The following is a 25230-nucleotide window of genomic DNA, read 5'->3' as shown; positions in this document are numbered from 1 at the left end:
AGTGTAAAATGTTGATCACTATTTAAAAAAAAAAACAAAAAAAACTCAACTGCAGTGTTGGATCAAATTCTCAATGACTATGCTTCTATAGGCTGCTCTGTCTTTTGAAGTACGTTTTGCCAAAAAGTCCCCAACAAAACTAATTGTCTATGCATATTAATATGATTTTTTTTACTTTAAATGTTTTTTTGTCTACAGCGTGATTGAAAAGTAACTCCCTATTTTAAAATACTTATTTATTCATATTCATTCATATTCATTTTTCTAATTTTTTTGTGTGTATGTTCCATGATGTATGGTAATTAAATCTATGTTCTTGTTTTCTTTTCAGAGCGATTATTTTGTTTAAAAGTTGAAAGCCATACAAAAATGGCTGGATTGTGTGATTCCATCCCACAAGAGTTCCTTGTGAAATCCGTTAATGTGGTTCCCAGGTGACTTGAGAAACTGGTGGCTAATGCTGGCGCCCATATCAAATTTTAAATAAAACTCCATGCAATACACTTTCTTCTCATGTTCATTTCTTGTAAGAATTATAGTTCAGAAATAAATAAAGTGCTTAAAAATAGGGACTGACTTTTCAATCACCCTGTATATGCGATTAGCTGGCGATGAGTCCAGGGAGTACTCTGCCTCTCTCCCAAAAGTCAGCTGAGATAAGACTCCAGCTCACCCACGACCTGAATGAAAGTATAGAAAATGGATGGATGAAACGGACGTTGCATAGCTGCTTGTTATCATATAAATGTAGACTTGTTTTGTTTCATTTTCTTACAGTGGTAAACTTCTTTTTGCATTTGCTTAACATTTTAAGACGTGTGGAAAATAAGATAAGTGAGCCCCTGAGGTCGTATAATTCGGAAGAGTGACCCAAACGTTGGGAGGTAAACAAGACCTTGAAACTTCTTTCAGTGGTACTTGGTGTAAAAGGTTTGAGAACTACTGCTGTAACGGATTAACTTCCTTTATATCCTATGGGATTTTTATTTTTTTTCCCGCGCATAATCCGAACAAATGGGAGGTCGAACAGTAAGAGGCGCAAAACAAGCCATGATGAGATGCGTGTTCACAAAGCGGACGTGTGCAAGAGATGGCGCGAGATGTTCCAAAATGAAAGAGGGGTCACGTCCACCTTGGAGAAAGACACACACACACACACACACAATTTATAACCATCTCACTCCCACTGATTCATTTGTTTTGTGGTGCTGCCAGCTGGCTGCACACATTTGGACGCACGTGACTGCGGGCATGCACGGACCTCAGGCTAATTATAAAATCAGGATTTTGTGTCTTTCAGGGAAAAAAAGATGCATCAAATGTCAAAATAATCAATAAATAAGACAAAAATACAACAAAAAAACCTTGAATCCTGCAGAGGTGGTGTGGGCCCTTGTTGTGAATGAATGACATACGTTGGGAGCTTTACAGACTGTCACTCTGTCCTTATTCCCTATATTGAAGGACAAATTAGAATTGGCAACTAGATAAAATAGACTATTTCACATATGTGATTAGAGTACTTATGAAGGTCACAATTTAATTTCCCATTCTTTGATTTGATACGAGGGTGGCACGGTGGTCGACTGGTTAGAGCGTCAGCCTCACACTTCTGAGGACCCGGGTTCTATCCCCGGCCCCGACTGTGTGGAGTTTGCATGTTCTCCCCGTGCCTGCGTGGGTTTTCTCCGGGCACTCCAGTTTCCTCCCACATCCCAAAAACACGCATAAATTGGAGACTCTAAATTGCCCGTAGGCATGACTGTGAGTGCGAATGGTTGTTGTTTCTATGTGCCCTGCGATTGGCTGGCAACCAGTTCAGGGTGTACCCCGCCTCCTGCCCGATGACAGCTGGGATAGGCTCCAGCACGCCCGTGACCCTAGTGAGGAGAAGCGGCTCAGAAAATGGATGGATGATTTGATACAAATCATAACTGCTACAAGCCAAACCTTATGTCCTCGTAAAAGGATACTGTGCATTTTCGAAGGTAAAACATCTTTCTCCATTTTGAGTTTGTGGTCTTTGTATCCCAAAGTCACAAAATTTGGAGTTACATATTTTTCATTGGACTTTTTTTTTTCTTCTCATAATGAATTCCCTAATTGTTTCTGTAAGATATAGCAGTGCAATGAATACAGATATTTTTCTTCTCAATACCATTTAAATGATAAACCTTAAACTTGCTCCCAAAAAAATTAAACAGTGATCCTAGAAATATAAAGTCCAAGTTTAATTTTTAAAAACCTTTCACCTGATGGATCTATAGAATCGGCCTCACATTGTAAATGTTATTGAGATTCTAGTGGTTCGACAAATGTGTAATAGCTGCTGGTTAGAGATAAAAACAAATGTAAGATGATACTGTGTTGACATTTACATTTCTTTTGCCATATTTATTAGCCAAAAAGAAGAAAAAAAAAAGGCACTGGATACATTTAATGTGAAATTTTCATAAAATGTTCACAACAAATGTTGGATCATCACAGGTTATGGTCATGAATAGGTTATAACCTTAGACTCCATTTGTCTGTAAATGTGCTCTTTAGAATGCCAATAATTAATTTTAAATTACATTTAAATGTGTTCTGCGGTAATGACGGTACCTTTTTGTTCCATGTAAATACATTAAAAATGGTCCAGTACTGGGATGGGCTTGTAAATATTTTTCCTTGATGAATCAATTACTTAATGAATGGTAATGTTATATTAATTTTAGATGGAAAGTCAGCAAATTAATGGAGTTTAATTCTTAAGGATCAGTTAATGGACTAATTGATTATTATACCCATCCCAGGTCCAGTATTACACATATTGGTGAATTAGACTGTTTATGAAGAGGTGGACAATTTACAACAATACAAGTGCTCCGCTGATGTCGAAAAGAAATCATTTTAAATAGGCAAAAACATGCTCAGTGAGGAGGCGGCACGGTGGACGAGAGGCGGCATGGCGGCCGACTGGTTAGCACATCTGCCTCGCAATTCTGAGGACCCGGGTTCAAATCCGGGCTCACCTATGTGGAGTTTGCATGTTCTCCCCGTGCCTGTGTAGATTGTTCCCGGGTACTCTGGTTTTCTCCCACATTCCAGAAACATGCATTAATTGAAGACTCTAAATTGCCCGTAGGTGTGAATGTGAGTGGGAATGGTTGTTTGTCTATGTGTGCCGTGCGATTGGCTGGCGACCAGTTCAGAGTGTACCCCGCCTCTCGCCCGAAGATAGCTGGAATAGGCTCCAGCCTGCCCGCGACCCTAGTGAGGATAAGCGGTATGGAAAATGGATGGATGAATGGTCGGTGAGTACAAAAATATGGTTACAAAAAGTAAGTGGCCATCAATCCTGATTTCTTTCCATCTCAATTATGAAAGAAGTGCATTTCTTTGGAAAAACACACAACTCCATGCACAAGCAATATGGCTGATTAGCATGATGTAGTTTACAGTCACTTAGTGTGTGTTCATTGATCCTAGCCCTCTCCCACTGCCCACAATTTCTTTAGCAGCAATCCAAAAATACACAAGGCGTTACATGATGACAGAGCGGGAATCGATAATGTCCCGATAAGATGAATGATGGTGTAGATTTCATGTCCAAGTCTTTTTTTGGAAAGTCTTATTGAGCATAAGTAAGCTAGGTAGCCAGCAAGCTAACACCGTGATGAACGCCAAAGGAAAAAACATCAGCGATGAGGTATTGAGACTACAGACTCTGTCTCTTCGGTTTTGCTTTGTTTAGTTTTTTTGGCAACAGATTTTGCTTCCCGTGATTTTATGGCACGATGACAGAGATTCCCGGGAGCAGCTCCAAGCTAACTGAGGAAATGGAAAAGGCACATTATTTTCGACGTATGCCTAATTGACTTCCACAAAAAAGTAGGGGTTGCAAAGGCTTGTCACTGGGGTGAGACACTCCAAAAAAATTTTTGTACCTGTGACTGTAAATGGGTACAATTCTTTTAGACTATATTTTGAGGGGCAGGAGTGGACTCCTTATGAAAGGCTTTATCAGTCTGTCTGATGAGTTTCTCCAGCAAGCAGCTAATAGTTCTGGTTTTTGACAGTTCGGGTATGTAAACGTTGACCTTGGAACTCTCGTTGGAGTTCAGAAATTATTCTAGTGGGGTATGATTCTTTTAAATGCACCTCAAGGGGCAGGAGTGGGCTCATTCAGCCGGTCTATGTCCCTCCGTCTGATAAGCTTCTCTACGGAACAGGTAATCATTCTCGTTCTGGACAGTTCCCGTATGCGCCTGTTGGGCTAGGAGTGCTCCTCGGAGTCCAGAAATTTCCCCAATGGGGTACTATTCTTTGAAATTGTACCTCAGAGTGAAACATGGATTCAAAATGATAGTCTGTATGCCTCTGTCTGATGAGTTTCTCCAGCAAACAGCTCATCAGTCTGGTTTCGCAAAGTTCTGGTATGCATCCGTTCATGATTTCTGGACTCCTTTGAGTCCAGAAATCATCTCAATGGGGTACAATTCTTTTAGACTGTACCTCAAGGGGCATGAGTAGACTCCTACTGACAGTCTGTACCCCTCCATCTGATGAGTCTCTTGCGAGAAAACCTAATTGTTCTGGAGTTTAGACAGTTCTGGTATGCACCCATTCAACTTGGACCGCTCCATAGAGTACTGTGACAGGTTTGTCAAACTGGTGTTCCTCTCTTTCATCTCCCGGTTTTCCTCATTCAGCTCACCATCTTCTTGCCCTCCCTCACCCCGCTCTTCATCAACCAGGGCGTTCCCGTTACTAACGCTAACGCTGGCTCGTCGAGCGTCCCCGGGGATGTTCCTACGGATCTCACGGTTTTTGCTGCGCCTGGCCAGCTTAGTGAGTGAGCCGAAGCGCATGTTGAAGAGGTTCTCCTCCGACGAGGATGCCGTTTGCGGCGTCTGCTCACTGCCACGGTGCTCATAGGGCTCGCAGGCGCCCTTCAGCCGCAGGTTGTTCAGCTTGGTGTCGATGCTCTCCTGGGACGAGGTCTTGAAGGGGCCAGCATCTAGGCTGGCGAAAACGGCCCTTTTCTCGGGCGACAACATGTCCAAAGAGTGGGCCCGCTGCTCCAGGCCCAGTTGGCGGCGCTCCATGCTGCGGATGGTGGCAGCCCTCTGGAGCTTGTCGTGGATCTCGACGCTCAGACGCCGTCGTGTCTCCCGGAACTCAGCTCGTACATTCGCCTTCCATTCAGCTGCATGAGCTTTGAACTCTCCAACCTGGAAAAGATTTAGAAGCACTTTGTTAAAATAGTCGCTCTGGACTAAATTCCACCTATCACATTAAATTTTTGGCAAGAGAACCAGGGTACACCCTGGACTGGTGGCTATTTAATCGCAGGGCACAAGTAACCATTCACACTTACATTGACACATACAATTTAGAGTCTTCAATTAAACTTCCATACATGTGTGAAGAAACTGGAGAAAATGCTTCCAAGAACAGGGAGAACACACAAGCCTCGAGCCTTCGACTGTGAGGCTGATGAGTCCAGCCATTTTCTCCACCCCTTCTATATCCCGGTCAGGGTCATTGTAGGGATTGGAGTCTATCCTAGCTGATTTAGGGCGGACTACACCGTGCATCGGTTGCAAGGTGATAGTGAATGAGCATCGAGTGGAAAAATATCCCACACCAGCTGCACAAAAGCCAGCTATGTGAACTACTACCCTACCAATGGGCATTTCTTCCTTGCATCATAGTGGCAAGAGTTTGGGGAAGGCATTTTTCTGTTTTTGCATGACTGGACAAGGTACAGAGAGGCAAGCTTGGATGACTTTAGTGTGAAACATCCTGAGAGTCACCCGTCCATTGATTGTGTACCGTTTATTCTGTTCAAGGTGAGCTGAAGTCTATCCCAACTGACTTTGGGCGAGAAGGATGGTATACCTTGGACTGGTGCCCAGTAAACCACCTTTCAAACCTGAAGACAATTTAGTGTCTTCTTAAGTTAACCTAACATGCATGTGGAACGGAATCATAGTACCCAGAGAAAACCCACGCAAGGGTAGGGGGAACATAACAACCGAGAAACTGCGACTGTGAGGCTTTGATGACTTTAGTGTAGAACAGTGTGAGACCCCTGACACCTTTGGGATGAATGAACATTTCGAGGCAGGCCTTAAAGCGCAGTAAACTCTTACTGCTACTCTACCTAGTTTGAGAATTTTTCCTCCCTTCCGATTAAAGTCAGCAAATGCCCAGTAGTCTGCTAGCTCTGAAAGATTATTCTGAGCCATTATCATGTGGTGTTGCGTGTGTTGTTGTTTTTTTCCCTCCTCGCGCTGCTCAAAAAACAGTTGGTCTGCCAATCATAAACGTTAAACCTGTTCAATATTTACAGTATGATTGCAAATACCTTGTGTGGTCAACACCAACTTCGGCTGAGCCACTGATTTTGTTCTGATTGTGACGTGAAACGCAACAATGGCCAATTACGAAGCTTGCTGAAGCTCGTGCTGTTGCCAGACACAAATACAGAAGTCACTATTTGTATTGAGTGTTTGTATAACATTTCTCAAGCCATTCCCCACAATACAAATGACGAGACGAAAACTGCAATGTAGTTAGCAGATAAAGTAACAGATAGCCTAGTGTCTTCTATTTTCTTCTCCCATGACACTTTTTCTTTTTTATTACTGGCAGTCTGTTTTTTTTTTTCTTTGTCCTGTGTAGGGTCGCTCACATTTTAAAAATAGGTTAGTATATGTACACCATTTAAGGAACCAACGCATGATAGTTTTGTCCATAGAGTGTGGTGAGCATGTCATCGAACGAGCCCTACCTCTTCTTTGGTCTTCTTGGATAGCACTCGAAGCCAGTCTCCGATCATGCTGAGGACTGCCGCAAAGTAGGCCAAACCCACCAAGATCCAGAACCACACCAGAGGCTTGTACCACTTCCTGTAGTCAATCCTGCGGTTACCGCCTGGAACAAAAATAAAACAATCAGTCAGGATGGAGTTAATGATTGCGAGCACACATCAGGTTGGATACAAACCCGCCACGTAGTCCCCGATCCCCACTGTGGTGAGAGTGATGACAACAAAGTAGATGGCTTCCAGCGTGGTCCAGCCCTCGATGTGTTTAAAGATGACAGCTGGCACAGTGACAAAGACGATGCAACCGGCAAAGATAAAGAGGATGGTGGACGTCACCCGGATCTTCGTCTGGCTGATCTGTTTGTGTTTTTGCTGTTGGGGGGGTTAATGGTATAGAACACTGTAAGCCTAACGAGTGCATCGTTCAACCGGACAATGTGATGATATTTCAATACTTGCAACTCACCCTGAAGATCTTCTCCACTCTCAAAATACTTTTCACAAAGATGGTGCCCAGTTGATCTCCAATCCCAGCCAACAGGAATCCAAAAAGAGGGATGCCGAAAATGGCATAAAGGATGCAGAAGATCTTGCCACCCTCTGTGCTGGGAGCGATGTTTCCGTAACCTGAAGACACGTCAGAAATTGCAGACTGCCATTTTGACACAGTCAAAGAAAGGATGAACGGATTCTGCCTTTGATCAGCTAACATTGGCCTTGCTGACAAGCTAATAAAATGCAATAAAACCCTAATAAGGCCATCTAAAGGTCCTCCAAATGAAGGAAATGAGGAGGTGGGTGGAGAGCTATTAAGACTAACATGATGCCCTTACGCAACATCATTAATAGAAGCTCTTATGTAACGTTCCTGGAGGAAAGGGTCAGCGCTAAATAAGATCACAGAAAGTCTGTAATTGTTGTCCTCAAGGGAAAAGACATATGTTACTGTCAAAGAGAGGTTGTGACCTCCGTATGTTCAATAACAATGACTTCAGCCATATTGATAACCCGGATTTCCCACTTGTGTTGAGCCCAGCAGGGGTGAAGGTTAGTTTGCATGTTTGGATGGGCAAATCCTGATTTGGTTTCCATTTTCACTGGTTAGTTGAGATGGTGAGAGAGTAACAAAAGATACACAAAAACATCATCCGCCATCAATCGTGCTACAGAAATATACAAAAATCAAATGTACAATTACAATAAAGCTGTGTATTGTTTTTTTCATGAATAAAGTTGTAATGTTCCAAGAATAAAAATTTCATATTATGAGAGAGAAAATGGAAATTTGCGAGAATAAAGTTATATTTTTTAACTTAGAGCAACTTACAGTAATTGAAACAAGTCACTGTTAAGAAATTAAAGTGGCATTTTACATGCAAAAAGTTCAAATGTTACAAGACTAGAGTGTAATGAGGGAAAAAAATAGCAATTTTGTTTTTCTTTTACAGAAAGTTTTTGTGTAAAAGTTTTTCTTCTGAGATTTGTTTTTTACTTTTTGATGTGTATGTAATATGATAAGAAAATCCAGTTATGAAACTCACTGTTAAGAGAAAATCCAGTTATGAAACTCACTGTTAAGGAAAATGCATATGCATTCTATATTTGACGCACCACAGACAAGAGTGTTGTTAACAACCTTGCCAAATTTGAATGATTTAAAAAATAATAATAATAATAATCGCAACAAAAGTAGGTTTCAAAATAAGGGAAAAATCAATTCGTTGTCTCTGTTCTCAAAGTAGCAGAACATTGTTTTGTGGCAAGAAATTGACTTTTTGGGGTGAAAATGTCATTTTTGAAGCAAAGTAGTACTTTTTTTTAATGGCAAAATATTGAATTTCAGTGTCAAAATATGAATATTTTTTTTATGGTTGAAATACAGGTATGCTATCCATAAGGCGATGTTTTTAAGGTACCGATGGTCGTGATGACGGTTCCGGCGAAGAAGAAGGCGCTGCCAAGGTCCCAATAGCTAGAGTTGTAGGAGGTGTCTCCTATGGGACTGACCCCGGCACTCACAGCGTCGATAGAATGCTGCAAACACACACAAAAAGTGCATTTAGTTTTATTTACAACAACTCGTGTGCACGGTAACAAGTGAACATTCACGACTTCTTTATGCATCCGTAACATTGCACTGTATTGCGCATCGAGAGAAAGAAAACACATTGCGGCTTTACGTTCATTGTGTCGTAATTCACTGTTGTGCTCCATGATGGTGCCATAAAATCTCCATCTTCTCTCTCACTAGTGTTTTGTGTGAATTCTTTGTTTCGCTGTCTCCATGGCGACATGCACTTTCTCTCGCCTCAGATTTGAAAAGAAAACTCCCTCAAAAGCTGTTCATGAGCCAACGCTCCTGGTGGTGTGATGATAATGCACAAACCCATTTGGAAAGGAATAAGACATGCAGTGTTAGTAGAATACTAATAATTTTTGGGTTACTTGGAAAAACATTTCAGATGATTCTTAGCTCTGCTCTTTAGTTTCTAAACTGTTGCTGTTTTCTGGCCAAAAATGGCATTTTAGTGGCGAAAGGATGCATTTCTATTTCAAAATATTGTGTTCTAATGGCAATATATTGCATTTTCATATGGAAAATATTGTGTTATAACTAACTTATGTGGCAAATATATGTGTGGCAATGTCTTCTATGTCTAAAATAAAACATTTGTAGCAATTAAAAAATTACACCAAGATAAATCATTTTTAAACTTTTTTTCCAATGTGACCGAAAATGTACTCAATTGTGTGTGTGTGGGGGGGGGTCCTTTTGAGGGGGAAAGTAAAAATAAACAGACATAATGTGGTTGCATAAGCGCGCACACCATTTTGGAACTGGGGATATGGCTGTGTTCGGAATTAACCAGTTCTCTTCAAATTCATGTTCAATGGGAATCAGCACACACCTACCGCCATTTAATGTTCCTCTGATTAACCCCAAATCACAAAAGCCTGGCCTTTAAACGGGGGTGTATAGACTTTTTATATGCACTGTGTGACATTTTAATGGTAATATGGTGCATTAAATTCTCGTGGGGAAAGATTGCGCCTTTGTGGGTAAACACTGAATTTTTGTGCTGGTATATTCTTGTGATAACGCGCTTGAATGTACTACTGCTCCCCCATTCAGCGCCGCCCCCACACATCATGTGCAAGCTTTTTGAAAGCAACTGCATTATGAAATATGCATCTACTCTCGTGACATACTTTTCAAAGCAGAGTGACTGACCACTTCTGACGCGTATACTACTTATTGATAGTACTACACGTGTTCACATCAAATCCATCCTTTTTCTAACGAACTCATTTGCATACCTATTGTCAGCCATCACAAATATCTAATTAAATTCCGAATAACCTATTTCTAGAGTGCTGGGATGGCTATAAATAGCTGTGCAGTTTGTCTGAATACTTTATGAGCTGTTCTATTTATAGCCCTCATCTGTTTGCCAGCCAACATGGTGCGGCATTGAAGACGTGGAAAATTCACTGTAGCGCACGTGCATTGTGCAGGCACGAGGACTCCTGAAGGACCCTTTGTTTTTTTTTTTTTTTTTCTTTTGGGGGGGTGGGGTGGTTCTACACACACTACATTCGACTTCCACATCTTTCTGGTCCACAACATTGGCATCTCACCCTTCCCAACCTGCTCCCTCAAATTGCTTTAAATGCATTTATGTAAAAAAATAAAATAAAATTTGGTGTCAAAATGTGGCACTGTTGTGGAAAAACATTGCACTGTCTTTGGGGGAAGACTGCCTTTTTGCGACAAAAGCATTTATTTAAGGTTTGTGACAAAATATCACTGCTTTTTGAGGAAAAATATTGCATTTTTGTAGATTGCATTATTGTGTGGAAAATATTGCACTGTTGTATCAAAACTTACATTTTTTTTTGTCAAAATAGTACTTTGTTTCCCCAAAACATTTTTTTTTTGTGGCAAAATACTATGTCGACAAGAAATAAAAATGTTGCGATTTTGAAGTAAGACTACGTTTTGGGACTAGAAGTTAAGTTTTTGTGACAAAAGTGATAGCTTTAGATCTGTTCCGTGACCACACCAGTGTCTGCCATTGAAATGAAAAGAAATGCTGAAGGCAGAAAAGACAGACAGGCTTATATACTGTTCATTGAGACATCTCACCACCTCTCAGCTCATCAGTACGATAATAGTATGTCATTTTTCGCAGAGGTTAAAGCATATATGACTGTGAGTAGTTATATTGTCTGTGTACATGTGTTGCTGCGCTGTTTGTGTTCAATCCATTGCTTAAAGGGTTATAGGACACTGACATAGATGTTATTTAGAATTAAGCTAGCGGACTGAAATGTTAAACTATGTGGTGGTTTTAAATACAAGGTGTAATTATCTTTGCCAAAGTGCTGCTTATTGTGAGTTGAGTTAAATTTCACTGCCACGTTCCAGCGCTTGTTTCTCAAGTCTGCGATTGCAAGTCAAACCCAAAAAATCAGCCGAACGACGGCTTGTATCTCGCAAGCTCGTAAGTCGAGTCACTCTTATCTCAAGACATTACTCTATTGCATTTTTCTGTCATTGCATTTTCGCAGCAAACCATTTACGCAGGGTTATGGAGAGAGAGTCTTTCTGGCCCACATCAGCAAGCAATGTTGGTCCCTTACCCTTCAACGCCTGCTTTATAAAAAATATTTTTTTAAAAAAGAGTGTGACACGGCGCCAAGCACTGCAGCACTTTCACTAATGTCTTTATCGTCATGCTGGCCAGATTGAGCTGCGCCGTTAGCTGCCAAACAAGATTGTCTCCTCGACTGGGAGGGCTGGTGTGAGAATGTCAGGAGCAAAAGCAAGATTATTTTTATTATGTACAAAAAAAAAAAAAAAAGATGGGGAAGGCTACCAAGATTGAACTGAATGTAAAAAATATTTGTTCAACTATACCGTTGACAAACAGCCGTTTCCACAATCTGTAGTGTTTGGCAGTCCAAGGTGTTTATGGTGAAGTCATACACAAAAGACAACAGACCTCCTGCCTATAAACAGTGAGCTCTAGTTTTTGTATGAAAACACACCTTAAAAGAAAAAAAAATTGAGATGCATGCTCTTTTTTTTTTTTTTTGAAGCAGTGATGATATCATACTTCTTTGCATTTACAATACCGTACTACACATGGTTTTGTCTTTATAAGCCAAAACATGACAAACGAAATCCTTTTGTGCGTGTGTATTATGATCTATGTTTTTGTAGACTTTGTTTTAAATAAGATTTCGGTTTTCCCTTTTTAATGTCATGTCTACTCATCAACCCTGCTCCTCGTGTCTACCAATCAGCTTCCTCCAGTCACTCGTGTCTTGTCCAGGTGTGCCTCATTGTCTCGTCATATGTCACGTTTCCCTAGTCCCATCAACTTTCCTATCGCAGTGTGGTTTTCTCCTCGCGTTTATTACTTTGAATGATGTTTTTTTGGGCTCTCTGTATTTTTTGTTTTACACATCCCTTTTATCCCTAGTTTGTAAATAAATACTTTTTATTTCTAAATACGCCTGCTCCTCTGCCTTGCTTCCTGCTCTCCTGCATTTGCGTCCACCTTTTTTTGTCCCAGTTTTCATATATAAAAAAATAAATAAAAATCACATCAATTTGGTATACATGCCCTTTTTGTGAGATGAAATAATATTTCTATTTTCAGTTGACTACAGTATGTTTTTTCTTTCTTTCTGTTGAACAAATAAACATTTTGGTCTGAAAACTCCAAAATAATCATAACATTCGGAAATGCATTGGATAGCAATGCTGTAATAATGCTAAGCATACATATACTTTTGTCTTTTTAAGGCAAAATGCTTTATTTTTGTACAGTATGTCTGTACCTTTAAAGAACTACAATTTGCATGGACATGCTTTTTACCGGACAGTGACAATCTAATACTTAAAAAAAGTATTAGCTTGCCGCAAGAATGTACTGTATAAAGTGTTATCCCAAACATGTACAAAAGTATAAAAATTCCCAAACATGAGATGCATGCTTTTTTTATTGGTTGATTTAAAATAAATGTAACTATTATTCTTTTCTGATTTAGCAACTTAAAATGTAAAATTGTTTGTTACTACTTTTGCTCGTTACTGTTTAAATAAACTGCTCTCATTGTGATGCAGTGCAGTTCTACACCACTACAAACACAATCATATAGACATCGTTCAGTTAATACCTCAATCAAAACAAAAACAAAAAAAATGTGTGCCTCATGTCATGAACAACGTCCAGAAAAAGGTTATTTGCGTATGGTGACGTAATGGTGCCGCAGGTGCGCTGAATCGTGACTCATCACTAAATGTGGCGTGTAAATAATGGCACGGCTTCTCATTGTACCACAACGTGCGTCAGCCCAGAGGCTTGTGCAGAGGCAATTATAAGGGTGAGCAACGTGGGGGACGCGCACAGTGGGTAGGTGGACGCTGAAAGAGCAAACATAAGGACAGAGGCATCGAATGTCTGTCAATGATTATTTTTTTGCAGCCATTCTTCTTCCTGAGGCTACGGTCTTCCAAACTCATCCGCAAAAAAAAACAAAAAAACAGACTGACATGAACGAGCCGCCACCGCTGAAAGAGCACGAACATGTTGGTAATGCAAGCTTCAATGGAGCAGCAGCGTGGCCTTGTATTCGGATTCAGATTTTTCCGTTTGGAAGTTCCAACAGGAAACATACAGTAAAGTGGAACCTACCTTAACTTACAAGTGCCCAACTTATGAGTTTTTTTTTTTTTCAAATTAGTGGCTGTTGCTTTGTGCTGTGAACAAAAATTCAAGTGTTTTTTTTTTTTTTTTTTTAACACCATGATGTCTATTCTGCCCTCCCTGAGCATGCCGTGCTGTGTATAGTTTGGCAAATAGCGAACAATTCTTCAAAAAGATCCCAAGTGTGCTTGCTTCAAGGTGTTTATTGCCACTCCCAGTTGAAATTTACTGTCAAACTAAACATCAAAAACAAAACAAATTACACATTTTATATTTAACCAAACCACATACCTTTGTCCTGTTAAAGTCTGCTATCTTGATGATAACACATAGGACTATGTTTTTGTGACCAGCTTAAATCAGGCGTGGTGTGTGGTGTAAATGTGCGAAGGCGAGATAGACTGGGTTTTCATAATTTGGCAGACGCGTGCAGCCTCTCATTCCCTTTTATATGTGGCGCAAGGAGTCTGGCATGGAGACATCTCTGTACAGAAGAGGACACAGTGATCCGTGCATGACTGGAGCATATAACAATACTCACATGCATGTATTCTTTCTTCTCTACGGAAAAAAAAAACTAATGTTACCACGGCTTTTGTGACGGTTACCTTTGTTTTTCATGATCATTATACTGTATGGAAGTATTTATTATACCGCCCCTTGGTAGCCAAGGCGCACACACCAGAAGGAGCAGCACACTATCCATTGAGTTTAAAAAGGGTAGAAAATCTGTTGAATTCTTTACATTCGATTAAATCATGTTATTACTGTCTGTCTTTCTACAGTACCAAAACATGTTACAAAAATGTGTTGGTTTTTTAAGGCCTCCAAGTAAAAAAATGTTGTTAAGTCCGTTTAATAAACAATGATAGCACAATAAAACTTAATGAGCATGAAAAGAGAATATTAAACTGGTTTTATAAAGTGTAATTACGCTCTGTTGGGACACGCCGAAACCGTTCCACTATTTGTGCTTATTGAAGCTCTCTACACTTTTCCTTCAGTCCTGGTAATTTACCATTTACAGTACTTTGCACTTTAACGGGCGTTCCCAGTTGGCTACTCTTAAAACTTATCAGCCCAAAATTCACTCCTACTTTGATTGCTACTCTACTTTATTCGAACGGAATTTAGCGTGTTAAAAAAGAATAACAATAAAGGTGATGAATGTCAAAGTGGCCCTTGCATCCTTCGATTGTTCTGTATGTGGCCCTTGGAGACAAAGTTTGGAAACCCCTGTGCTAACCGCTCATGCACTGTGCTGCCACTTGACGAACTCCAACTAGGGACAGACGGGCGACACGACAGTAAAATGCAATTTGTTTTGCCTATGGCAGTAATTCTCAAAGTGTGGGACGCAGACTCCCGCTATTCTATTGGGACGTGAAAGAATCCCTGAATTAAATGTTCAAACAAAACATAAAGTCCGTACAGTACATTTGCTAAGTTGAGCTCAGTTGTATTTAACTTTTAAGTACAATACATTTGCATTTACACTTTTAGAACAGTTTGTTTTTAATCTTGCTGTTATGTGCAATACAATTTAATGGAATCATTATTTAAGGACAGGCTTTTCTCTCTCTCTCTCTCTCTCGCTATTTAAGCGCAGTGTTAATTTTAAAAGTGGATAATGTTCAAGTGACTTACACTAAATATACTTTTAGGAATAAAACCACTGCCTCGTTTTTGATGAAACCTTGACGGACTACACTGCTCACATATGGGCCGAGCATATTGTCAGAGTTTGATGATCATTTAAGGATTCGCCATGAAAAAGAGGGTGAGGGGGTCTGTTCATCGCTGGTTGCGTCTTTAATTCTAGTTATAGCCGCGGTGTAATCGTTCCCTCAGCACTTGAAAGCTGTTAGTTAGCAAATAGCCTGTTAGCTTTCACTTCCTGCTGGTGTTAGACGCCCTCGCGCGTGTCTCGAATGGTCTCATTTGTCCAGCAGCTGCTTCTGGCCCCGCAGGAGGTCTCCAACTCCTGACTTGCGTGGTGAATAATTGATTCCCTCCGGACTCCCTCCCCGCCAAACACGCCACACTAAAGGTTTTCATTTCCTTCCTCCGCCTCAGCAAGTGGAGATGCTATCATTGATTTCTCCAACAAACTCTGGCTGGCTTCTCTTTTTGTGGCCCTGAGGTTAGTGAAGAAGAGGAATGGATGCTTGTGTGGGTGAGTGGGGGAAAAAAAAAAGACAGACTAAAATGCACCAGTGCTGGAGACGTTAACATCAAATGGGATTGTTCTAACGGAAAATGGGCCAGTCCAAATTGTATGTGCTTGGTTCCCTCGTCGACGGGGTTATTCCAAGTTTAAGAGGATGTCAAGGGAACATAATTATTTTATTATTAGTCTATCAAGTGAGTGCATATTACAGTTGAACACAACCAGAATCTTCTGGAAGAATACGCGTCGAAGGAACATGGTGGACTAGTGGTTAACACGTCTGCCACGCAGTTCAGAGGCTTGGCGTTGGAATCTTAGCTCCAGCTCCACCTGTGTGGAGTTTGCATATTCCCACTTTTGCATTATTTGAGGTAAAGTAACGAGGACTGCTGTAGAAAGTGGATGGATGGATTCCTCAAAAGCCAAACAAAACTTGGAGATCAAACATCAATGCAAAGACCTCAGCGCGGGTGAATTGAGGTGTCAAACTCAAGGGCCATCACGTCATGTTTAGGTGGCCCAGGAAAGCCTGGAAACTTGTTACTAACTGCAAATGTTTTCCTTATTAAACCACTTTTAAAGTAAATTGTACAATAGTTAAAATGTTAATAGTAAAATACAGGGACTATTGTGTAATAACATGATAAAGCAATCATACATTTATCTAGTTTCCAAAATCTGGGCAACTATAACGCAGCTGGAGAGTAACAATGAAAAACAAGAGGGTAAGTGCTAGAAATGAATTTAAAGCAATGTCGGTAAAGCTCTGGCTGCGCAGTGGAATATTGACAAATTAATGCAAATAATTCAATATTAATTATATAACGTAAAGACTCTTATCAGGCAAATGCTAATTAGCATGTAGCTGAATGGCTAGCATTGAAATCCCCAGTGATGTGTGTATTTTCTTTTGCAACAAACCACATCCATGTCTGTCTAAGTTTTTTTTTCCCCTTTTACACTTGTGTGATAGTTAGAAATGTGAAAATCTTTAAAAAAAAAATAAAGAATTCCATTGGTTAACACTTTCCCATTGAGTTCTGATATTAAAAATCAATTTTCCACTAAGCCGACTTGATTAGCATAATCACGTGGTGTGGGGCTGCAGCCAGTTGAGGTGAGATGGGAACATTTTTGCTTTTCTGCCGGATCGGCACAAATACAGGCAAGAGAGAGAAAGAGAGAGAGCGAACACATACGGCACGCTTGAATGAACTTTCCTGTTGTGTTTTTTAATGAATCTCACCCGTCTTTCAAGTGCATTTATGAGATACTGCTCTCACAGCTTCCATTACCCATCTTTTTTACGGTCCGTCTCGTGTGAAACTGCTAATAACGGAAGGTCACAAGGTTTATTAAAAAAAAAGTGATTGTCGCTCATGTATAACATATTTCACACATTTTATGCAGTGGGAAAAAAGTTTGTTGTTGGGCAACTGTTCAAAATGTGTGCGGGGGCGTTGTTGGAATCACACTTACTGAACTACACTCACTGTTTGGTATGTTGGCTCAGTTATGGTTTAATAAATGTACTTCAATTACCAGCAATGTGATAGATGAATTATATATATATATATATATATATATATATATATATATATATATATATATATATATATTTAAAATGATAGGGTATGCTTTGTGGTCCGTTCCTTTCCATAGATGGACAGATTGATGGATAGTTGACACATGATGTAGTAAACTTTAGATTGTGCCCTGTGACCTTGGATGGATTGGTGACAATATGATTTGGATTATTGCCTTTCCAAAGAGAGATGGATGGATGATGTCACATGATGTGGTATGCTTTTGAATCACGACCTGTTTCTTTCCATAGAGATATAGATGGTCTATTCTAAAATAAACACTTTACTTTTAATAAACACCTCTCTGGCAGAATAAATATGGAAATATAGCACAGTACTTAATAATAAATTGGGTCCAGAAGTGCAACTAAATCAGCACGAGACCTCTAAATGCAATATTTCATTAAGGATCTCTTCCGGACAGCTTTTGTGTTGTGTTATGTAACGTTTACCATAAATTGTCAACATGTCTGAAGTGCATTATGGGTTGTATCTCTGTGCCTGAAGTTATGATTGAGGTCCCCTAGTCACATTTACCCGTCAAGCAGCACAAGATGCTGGGTGTATGTTTGCCACCATTTATAGGCCACTTCTCAACTGTACTACTGCTGAGGCCAAGTCAATGCCATGGTTGGCAGTTTATTTTTGTGCTGTGGAAATGATATCTATTAAACTGTTCAACCCCTAAGAGTTGGTATAAACCCCTATTGGTAGTCAATCATATTTATAGTGTTAAGCTCTATTAATGTTTCCAAGGAAAGGTATGCGGTAAAACCGGAAATTGCAAGTGCCTCAGAAAGTGCGTAGCCTGTTGCTGTGCTAAAATGCCCAAAAAGAAATTAATTACAAAAAGATAATTCATCAGGGTATGTCATAGCAATCCCTAGATACCATCCAAATATGCCACTTCCTGGATGTAAGCAGAGGAATACTCTAATTGGACGCTGAGTAAGTCCGATGATAAGACATCATTGCCGCAGCATTGCTTTTCGGTCAATGGAAAAAAAGAAAACATTGTTATATCAGGGTATTGTTATGAAAAGCTTTGACATACAGTAAACCAATCTCCTCATCGGATCTGAGGTTACAATGAAAATGTGGTGCTGTACTTGGCAGCTTCGGTGAGGTCGTTTTTGTGTAATCATGCTAACAAACCAAGCAACAAAAAGCAATCAAAACAATGCATCTCCCCCTTCACCGACACTGATGATAAATACAAATTGCTGCACAGAAGCAGCAGAGAATGATCTCTTAAACCTAAATGGAACAGTTAAGATAATGGAACTTTGGGTTGGTTTTCAATAAGGACATTCTGCACATAAAGTATGCAGCCACTGTAATTCTCCAGGGGACGTGACCAGACAATGAAACCAGAACTAATCAGGCGATTCACCCGACAATGGCCATTTATAAAACCGCTGTCATCAACTCACCTTGATGAGAGCCTCCAGCTCGTCGGGGGTAACACAGGGGTGTCTTGCTAGGAAGGAAGCCTTTTCCAGGGTGATGCTGGTCTTCTGATCGCTCTCAAACGGCTGCTCCAGCGCCCTGAACACCAGACCCCCGCACACCAGGTACAGGACCACCACGATGAACACAGCCAGCACCGTCTTCCATTTCATGACCGAGTGCAGCGCTGCCAGCGAGCCGTCGCAGCTGGCGTCCATGCTGGCGACCACGCTGGCTGAGCGCGACGAGATGGACAGGCGAGGCAGGGCGCAGTGACCGTTGGCTTTGGGCTCGCAGCCCATCGGGTTTTGCATAGTGGCCACGCTGGCCTGGACGAGGCTGGACTTCACCATGCCAGGCTGGGCCTTCTTGGGAGGGACCAAGTTAGTCTGGACCGCCACTGGAAAATATCGTATGGAAAGATTAAGTTGCCTTGCGATTCAATTTGTGAATTCTATCTTGCAAACCCTGGTTTGTAACAAGCAACTGAATTGACACCAGTTGCAGTGGTGTTTGGCAATTCAGTTTATTTCCACTCCAGTGTGAATGCCATACAGACCCAAAAGACAGACCAGTGCTAAAATTCAACCAAAAATTATTGGTAACTCACAAATATGTGTTAACACTTGGTTTGGTTACAATGAAGTCTGCAAGTGATTTGTGAAAATCAGAATTTAAAAAAAAAAGTGGACCCGAACAGTTTGAATAGGTGGCTTGCAAGTGAACTTTGGTGGGGTTCGGTTTACTTCTGATCATGCATGAATGTTGTACAGACCAAAGACACGGACCAGCTTTAAAATTTGTTTCGTCAAGTAAATGCTATCATCCGAATCCTGGTGTGCACGCACCAAGTGGTCCAAGACACCTTGAACAATTGGCTTGTAAGTGAACTCTGTTGCGGTTTGGGTCTCTTCTGCACAAGTCTGAATGCTATACACGGGGACCAGTGTTAATATGGCAGCAAAAATCATAAATACACTGCGTAACAGTAAGGCTCACCTCAGGTCAATGAACACCATATGAACCAAAGACATAGACCAGCATCAAGGCTGTGTTCTCACTTATAGTCCTGTACTCTGGTTTGAAACAAAGTTTTGGTTCATTTACATAAATCTTGGCTACTGCTCTGCTAGTACGGTTCATATGGCAAGTGCGAAGGCGATCATGCAAACCATGGTGCGCACAAGCAAGGGTTCTCGGTCCACTTGCAAGAGACTTCTGCTGCTTTGTGGTTAGGTTCAGTTCCAGTGAAGTTTGAACAGTGCGCAGACCAAAGACGTATAAAGTGTTACGATTATCTCATTCAAGTGTGAACACTGTCAACTTAATGAAAAACAAGTGGACTCTGGTGCAGGTTGGTTCACTTTAGCTCAAGCAAAACGGATCACACATGTCACCCGTTACTCTGATCCAGACCAAAATAAACAAGATGAAATATTTATTTTTCTGAATTTTTCATGTAATAATAATAGTTGTATTACTGTGTAGCGTACATAAATTCATGACAGTCTTTCAAAACTCCAATAAGAGGACAACTCGTGGTTGATGCGTATAGATCGCACTATTGTCCTCTATTGTCATTCGGCCTGCAGCTAGCTGCACCGAAGGCAACTTTTAAAACGTCTTGCTATCTGAGGAATGAGTTTTCGGCGCTGTACATTAAAGCCATTAGTCATGCGGAAGTGAGGCTCGGAAGCCTCTCGGGCGTTGCCTGTATCGCTAATGCAGAAGAAAGCCGCCTCACCATTTATAGGATTCCATTAGTTGAAGAAAACATCCTGACTTTCGATGCATTTACGTGAATGATTATGCAAATATTACATGAATCTATAGGTGCTTTGCATAACTAGAAAGGGTTTGAGGAAATGTAAGGTACGGATAAAGGGCAACAACTATTAAGAGTGCTGATAATACAGTATACTTGTATGACAGTGGTATGAAAGGGATGATGGGGACAAGGGGACAGGTAGTTTCACTTTAGTTTTACCATCCAGCGGTTAATTTCTTTTTCCAGTTGTATGACATTTAAGAATGTGAAACAGACCGCTCTGTTGTTCCTTGTGAATGGGATGAAGCGGTCAAATTGTGAGAAGTTTTACTTTGTTTTTGTTGTTCTTTTATTATACACTTATTTTTATGCTTGCATGACATTTAAGAATGTTAAAAAGCCTTCCTTGCTACTTTCTTATAGGTTGCGAAAGGTAAGGGGAGAAAGAGTGAGTAGTTATTCTTTATTTTAGTTTGGATTTAGTTTTATTCTACAGTATTTCGGTTTTTATACAATTTTAGGAGATTTAAGAATGTTAAAAAGACAAAGGGATTCTGGGCTTTCTGGGCAATTTTATTTTAATGGAGAAATTGTATTTTATATCAGTACAGAGTTGATTGAGTACGAATTTGGTCACAGAATGGAATTCTCAGGTCAAGGTACCACTGCACTGCTTTATTTTAGTTTGATTTAGTTTTACTAAAGAGAGGTTTTTTTATTTTGTTTTGTTTTTTACACAATTGTATGATATTATTTTTGTTGTGCCCTGGAACGGGTTGGTACAACCTACCTACTCCAAGGTTGAGCCTTCACCCTGTTTATGCCCCGACCTCACTCTGATCAAACAAGTAAGACAAGGGTGCCTCAGAGCAGTGGACAGAACCTTGCATCCACTGCAGCCACAACGATGGGATGCTCGGGAGTGGCACAGAGGTTTGTTCCAGGGAGGCGCTCTTTTTGACTAGTGGCATCGACTCGCTGATGTGTGATGTGACGTACACACAGGCGCATGTAGACGGGCGCACATACAGTACACGGTTGCGGGATGAGTCAAGGACATCCAGGAAGCGTCCCATTCACTCCCCCAGTCTTCAATCTTGTTAGTTCATCCTTGTTGGATGACTGAATCAATTTATTTTTTTGTTCTCTTCCAATAACACTCTATAATGACAGCAGCAGACTATTTTTAGAAAACAAAATAAATGACAACTTTAAGAGTGAGGCTGCAGAAAGACGCCCCAGCCCGAATCGGTATTCAGGGATGCACACGATGAGGTCCTTATGACGGGAAGCTCATCTTACAAAGACATCATTAATATTCAATCAAGAAAAGAAAATTGATTAAAACTGTCAAAATTGATTTACAGGCCCCTAAATGTTTATGGATTAAAAACAATATGATTGAAGCGCACATAAAAGTAATTAGTCAAGCCGAAATAAGTTAGCGTTAGCTCTAGCCGCAGCTGTGCCACTGCTAACTTTAGATGGAGATTGGTTGGCTAATGTGGAATTAGCTGTAAAATGTTGGCCAGCTGGAGTTAAAACTGTGCCAAAGATACGATGCGAGTGACTCGCTGTTCCGACCCCTGGCAGGGAAAAGCTAAAAGTCACTTCTATGTAGCATTTGTGTGCGACTGCTAACATTAGCTGTTTGAACTCATTGCAGATTGACGTCATTTTTTGTAAACTGGAGAACTTTAGTGCCACTGCCACAGTATAAGCTACTAGCACTGGCCTGATGTTGGCAGATAAGTGTGTTGTTAGCTGTGAGATAGCGTATTTTAGCACGATTGCTAACGGTAGCTACTTGCGCAAGCCAGATTGTCTGTTAGAAGTTGGTTACGTTTATGAAAAGGATAACTTCAGTGCTTCTGCTACTGTTAGCTTCTGGTACTACCCCCAGGTTAACTGCGAACATTTGTGTTGTTAGCTGTAAGATGGAGTACTTCAGTACTACCGGTAACGATAGATACAAAATATTTATAAGTCACTCAGCGTTCCAGAATGGATTGTGTTCACCGTTACAGCTTCCACTGTATTGTGTTATAATGTAAATTGTATTAACGTTGCTTATAAGGTATCTAGAATCCAAGGCACTAACTCTGCCTCCTATTGATTGCGACTAATTGAATAAGGCTTGAGGGGAAAGCAATGTTTTCATCTGACACTCCCTCTTCATGGGGAGCAAGCTGAGCCCGATAACGTGACGTTGATGGTGAAAGGTTTCTTCTATTTATTATTTAAATAAATATGCGACAATAATAGTGGCTTCCAATAAACAAGAGGCCGTATTTTCGGTTCGCCGGAGTCTTCGCACGTTCTTTTCCCGAGGAAAAAAAAAAAAGAAAAGAAAAAAAGGCAGGTTGCAGGAGACACATCAGAGCCACACCGACCGTGGAAAGCTTGGCAAAATCGGACAATAGTAGCTACTGCTTCCGGTTACAAAATAAGACAAAATGACCTGTAATCGTTTTAAGGTAACATTTTAAAGAACAAGCGTCTCATTCCCAAGATTATGCTTTAAAATGTAGCTATACAAGATAATTTGACACGCCTAGTGAATGCGAGTTTACTTGTTTTCCACGAAGAACGACACTAAATGCTTTTGTTTTGGCATTACGTTTGGTTGTTATGCGTAACTGCTCAAATCTGTCGCTGTGAGGTTTTATTCCCATTGTTAGTATTTTTTAAATAATATAGGTATGTACTAACCTTGTTCGGGGTCCCAATTAACTTGTTTCCTCTGGTTTTCTATTGGGAATTTCATCTTTAAAAAAAAATAAATCAAATAAATCAAATATAAATTAGAACCGTAGGCAAAAAAAAATAAAAAATGTAACCGATACTGAAAAGCAAAATAATCAAAAATAATAATTCTCCATCTTCGGACTCCAGCGCGTCTTCTTTGATGTGTCTGCTTATGACAAGCGAGCAAACCGCATTGTCTGCTGTTCGCGTGTCCCCTCCTTTTTTTTTTTCTGCACCTCGTCTGGAACAAGTGAGATACTTTTGTTTTCTAGCGAGGGGGAAACCACAAGCCACGCCATACACACACACACACACACACACACACACACAAACAAAGATACACACATACACACGCGCACACCAGGGGTTGGCACGCCCTGTGGATGCCCACCCAACTTTACGCACTCACCACGAGAAGAACGAGGGTGTTAAAAAAAAAAAAAGGATGCTCTTCCCGATTGTCACTTCTGATCAAAAAGACACTAATCGACTCCTTAAATATACACCATCATCAAATATATAATTCCAATACTCACTCTTGTCTGTTTCTTTTCCCTGGTGTGCGCAAAAAAACGTTTTTTGTTTTTTGTTTTTTTTAATTCCCTCATCGTTGCAGGCAGCTGGTGAGTGTGTGTGAGCACATGGTGCAAAGCGGCGAGTCACGCCCAACCATTGGTGGACCTCCACGGTGACATCATTCATATGGATGAGGAGCATTATGCATTATTGATGAGCCTACAGACAACAAGACTGGGGGGAATCATGAAACGATTCATTATTAGAATCATTTGTGGGTGAGATGAGATGTTTATTTGAAGTTTTTGTTGGCTTATAAAAAAATATTTTAAAAAAATTGTATGGTGAGGCGTTAAAAGTGCATTTGCGGGTTTTCTACACAACACAATGTGTTAGTTCAGGCCCAACCCTGATATAAATTCATCAGTTGTCTAAATGGAGGATTCCGTGTCGCTGTGTGAAAGCACGCAAAACTATAACAATATTACGCTCAGAGGTGGGTAGGAACGCGCTACATTTACTCAAGTAACATTTTGAATAAATTGTACTTGTCAGAGTACTTTCAATGAAGCATATTTTTTACTTTTACTCGAATATTTATGTGAAGAAGAAATTTCACTTTTACTGCGATACAATAATCTACATGCCGCTCGCTACTTTCATTTATTAATAATTGAGTGCGCGATCGATTTTTAGACTTTCGTTTTCGATTTCCGCATCGGCGCTCTTGCGCCGATCCACCGTGATTACCACAGTGATGTTTGACTGAACTTCACCAATCAGACGACACCAGAAAGTCACATGTCCGCACACTGAATCTTCTATTGGGCTTCGCGGGCCAATCAAAGTGAGTCGTGACAGCCACACGCGACTCGTGTTTTGTCGTTACAGACTATGAAAAACAACAGCTTTAAAATGCAGCGTAGTTTTGTCGCTACCCAAACTTGGATATTTATGAGATTTGTTATTTTACAAATATTTTATTTCATAAAGATTTAATTTATTATGTTTTAGATGAAGTGATATTGTTCAGCAATAAATGAATTTGCAAATTCATATTTTATGTAGTTATTTTAATTTAATTTGACATTCATGCGCTGATTTAAAAAATAAAACAGAAGTTCCTCACTAGTCACTCAGTACTTGAGTAGCTTTTTCACCGAGTACTTTCTGACTCTTAAGTAATTATTTGGAGGGCTACTTGTTACTTGAAATTGAGTCATATTCTAAAGTAATATTTGGCTACACTACCCACCTCAGATTACACCTCGTAAAAGACAAAGGCTGAAAAATGTTATGGTTGTGATGTTAGAAATTTGCAGGCTCAGTGTGAAACAGAACAGGGAAGACGTTTTTTTTTTTTTTTTCCAGTCCTAAATGTGTACCAGTCGTAACTCATAAATATGTAAAGGGTTAGGTTTTTAGGGTGTCATAAAATGTAAAAAAAAATAATAATA

The 25230-nt window shown here is 40.3% G+C and overlaps 2 protein-coding genes across 3 annotated transcripts in view; one reads left to right on the top strand and one right to left on the bottom strand.

The window, feature by feature from the left end:
* The window catches only part of spata7 (spermatogenesis associated 7), a 34925-nt gene that overhangs the window by 4079 nt on the left and 5616 nt on the right, over positions 1-25230 (top strand). For both annotated transcript variants that reach the window (XM_061696176.1, XM_061696177.1), the window contains one exon: positions 23874-24051. The gene's annotated coding sequence lies outside the window, so the exon portion shown is untranslated. The remainder of the gene's footprint in view (positions 1-23873; positions 24052-25230) is intronic.
* kcnk10b (potassium channel, subfamily K, member 10b) lies at positions 2500-18974 on the bottom strand. Its single transcript, XM_061696182.1, has 6 exons — positions 18726-18974; positions 8734-8851; positions 7284-7444; positions 6997-7189; positions 6782-6924; positions 2500-5216 (listed from the first exon to the last, which is right to left on the bottom strand). The coding sequence occupies exons 1-6, from the start codon at positions 18957-18959 to the stop codon at positions 4569-4571; spliced, it is 1497 nt and encodes a 498-aa protein (XP_061552166.1). The 5' UTR covers positions 18960-18974; the 3' UTR covers positions 2500-4568.

The sequence above is a fragment of the Phycodurus eques genome, chromosome 14, assembly GCF_024500275.1.
Source record: "Phycodurus eques isolate BA_2022a chromosome 14, UOR_Pequ_1.1, whole genome shotgun sequence".
NCBI classification, from domain to species: Eukaryota; Metazoa; Chordata; class Actinopteri; order Syngnathiformes; family Syngnathidae; genus Phycodurus; species Phycodurus eques.
This window is presented reverse-complemented; position numbering and strand designations above follow the sequence as displayed.

What these genes read in the sequence shown, in the direction of transcription:
- kcnk10b (XM_061696182.1), bottom strand. Translation starts at nt 18,959, where the DNA reads ATGGACGCCAGCTGCGACGGCTCGCTGGCAGCGCTGCACTCGGTCATG. An exon ending in AACCGTCATCACGACCATCG is followed by an intron (nt 7,445 to 8,733) that starts GTACCTTAAAAA and finishes ACGTGTCTTCAG; the next exon opens with GTTACGGAAACATCGCTCCC. An exon ending in GATCGGGGACTACGTGGCGG is followed by an intron (nt 6,925 to 6,996) that starts GTTTGTATCCAA and finishes TTTTTGTTCCAG; the next exon opens with GCGGTAACCGCAGGATTGAC.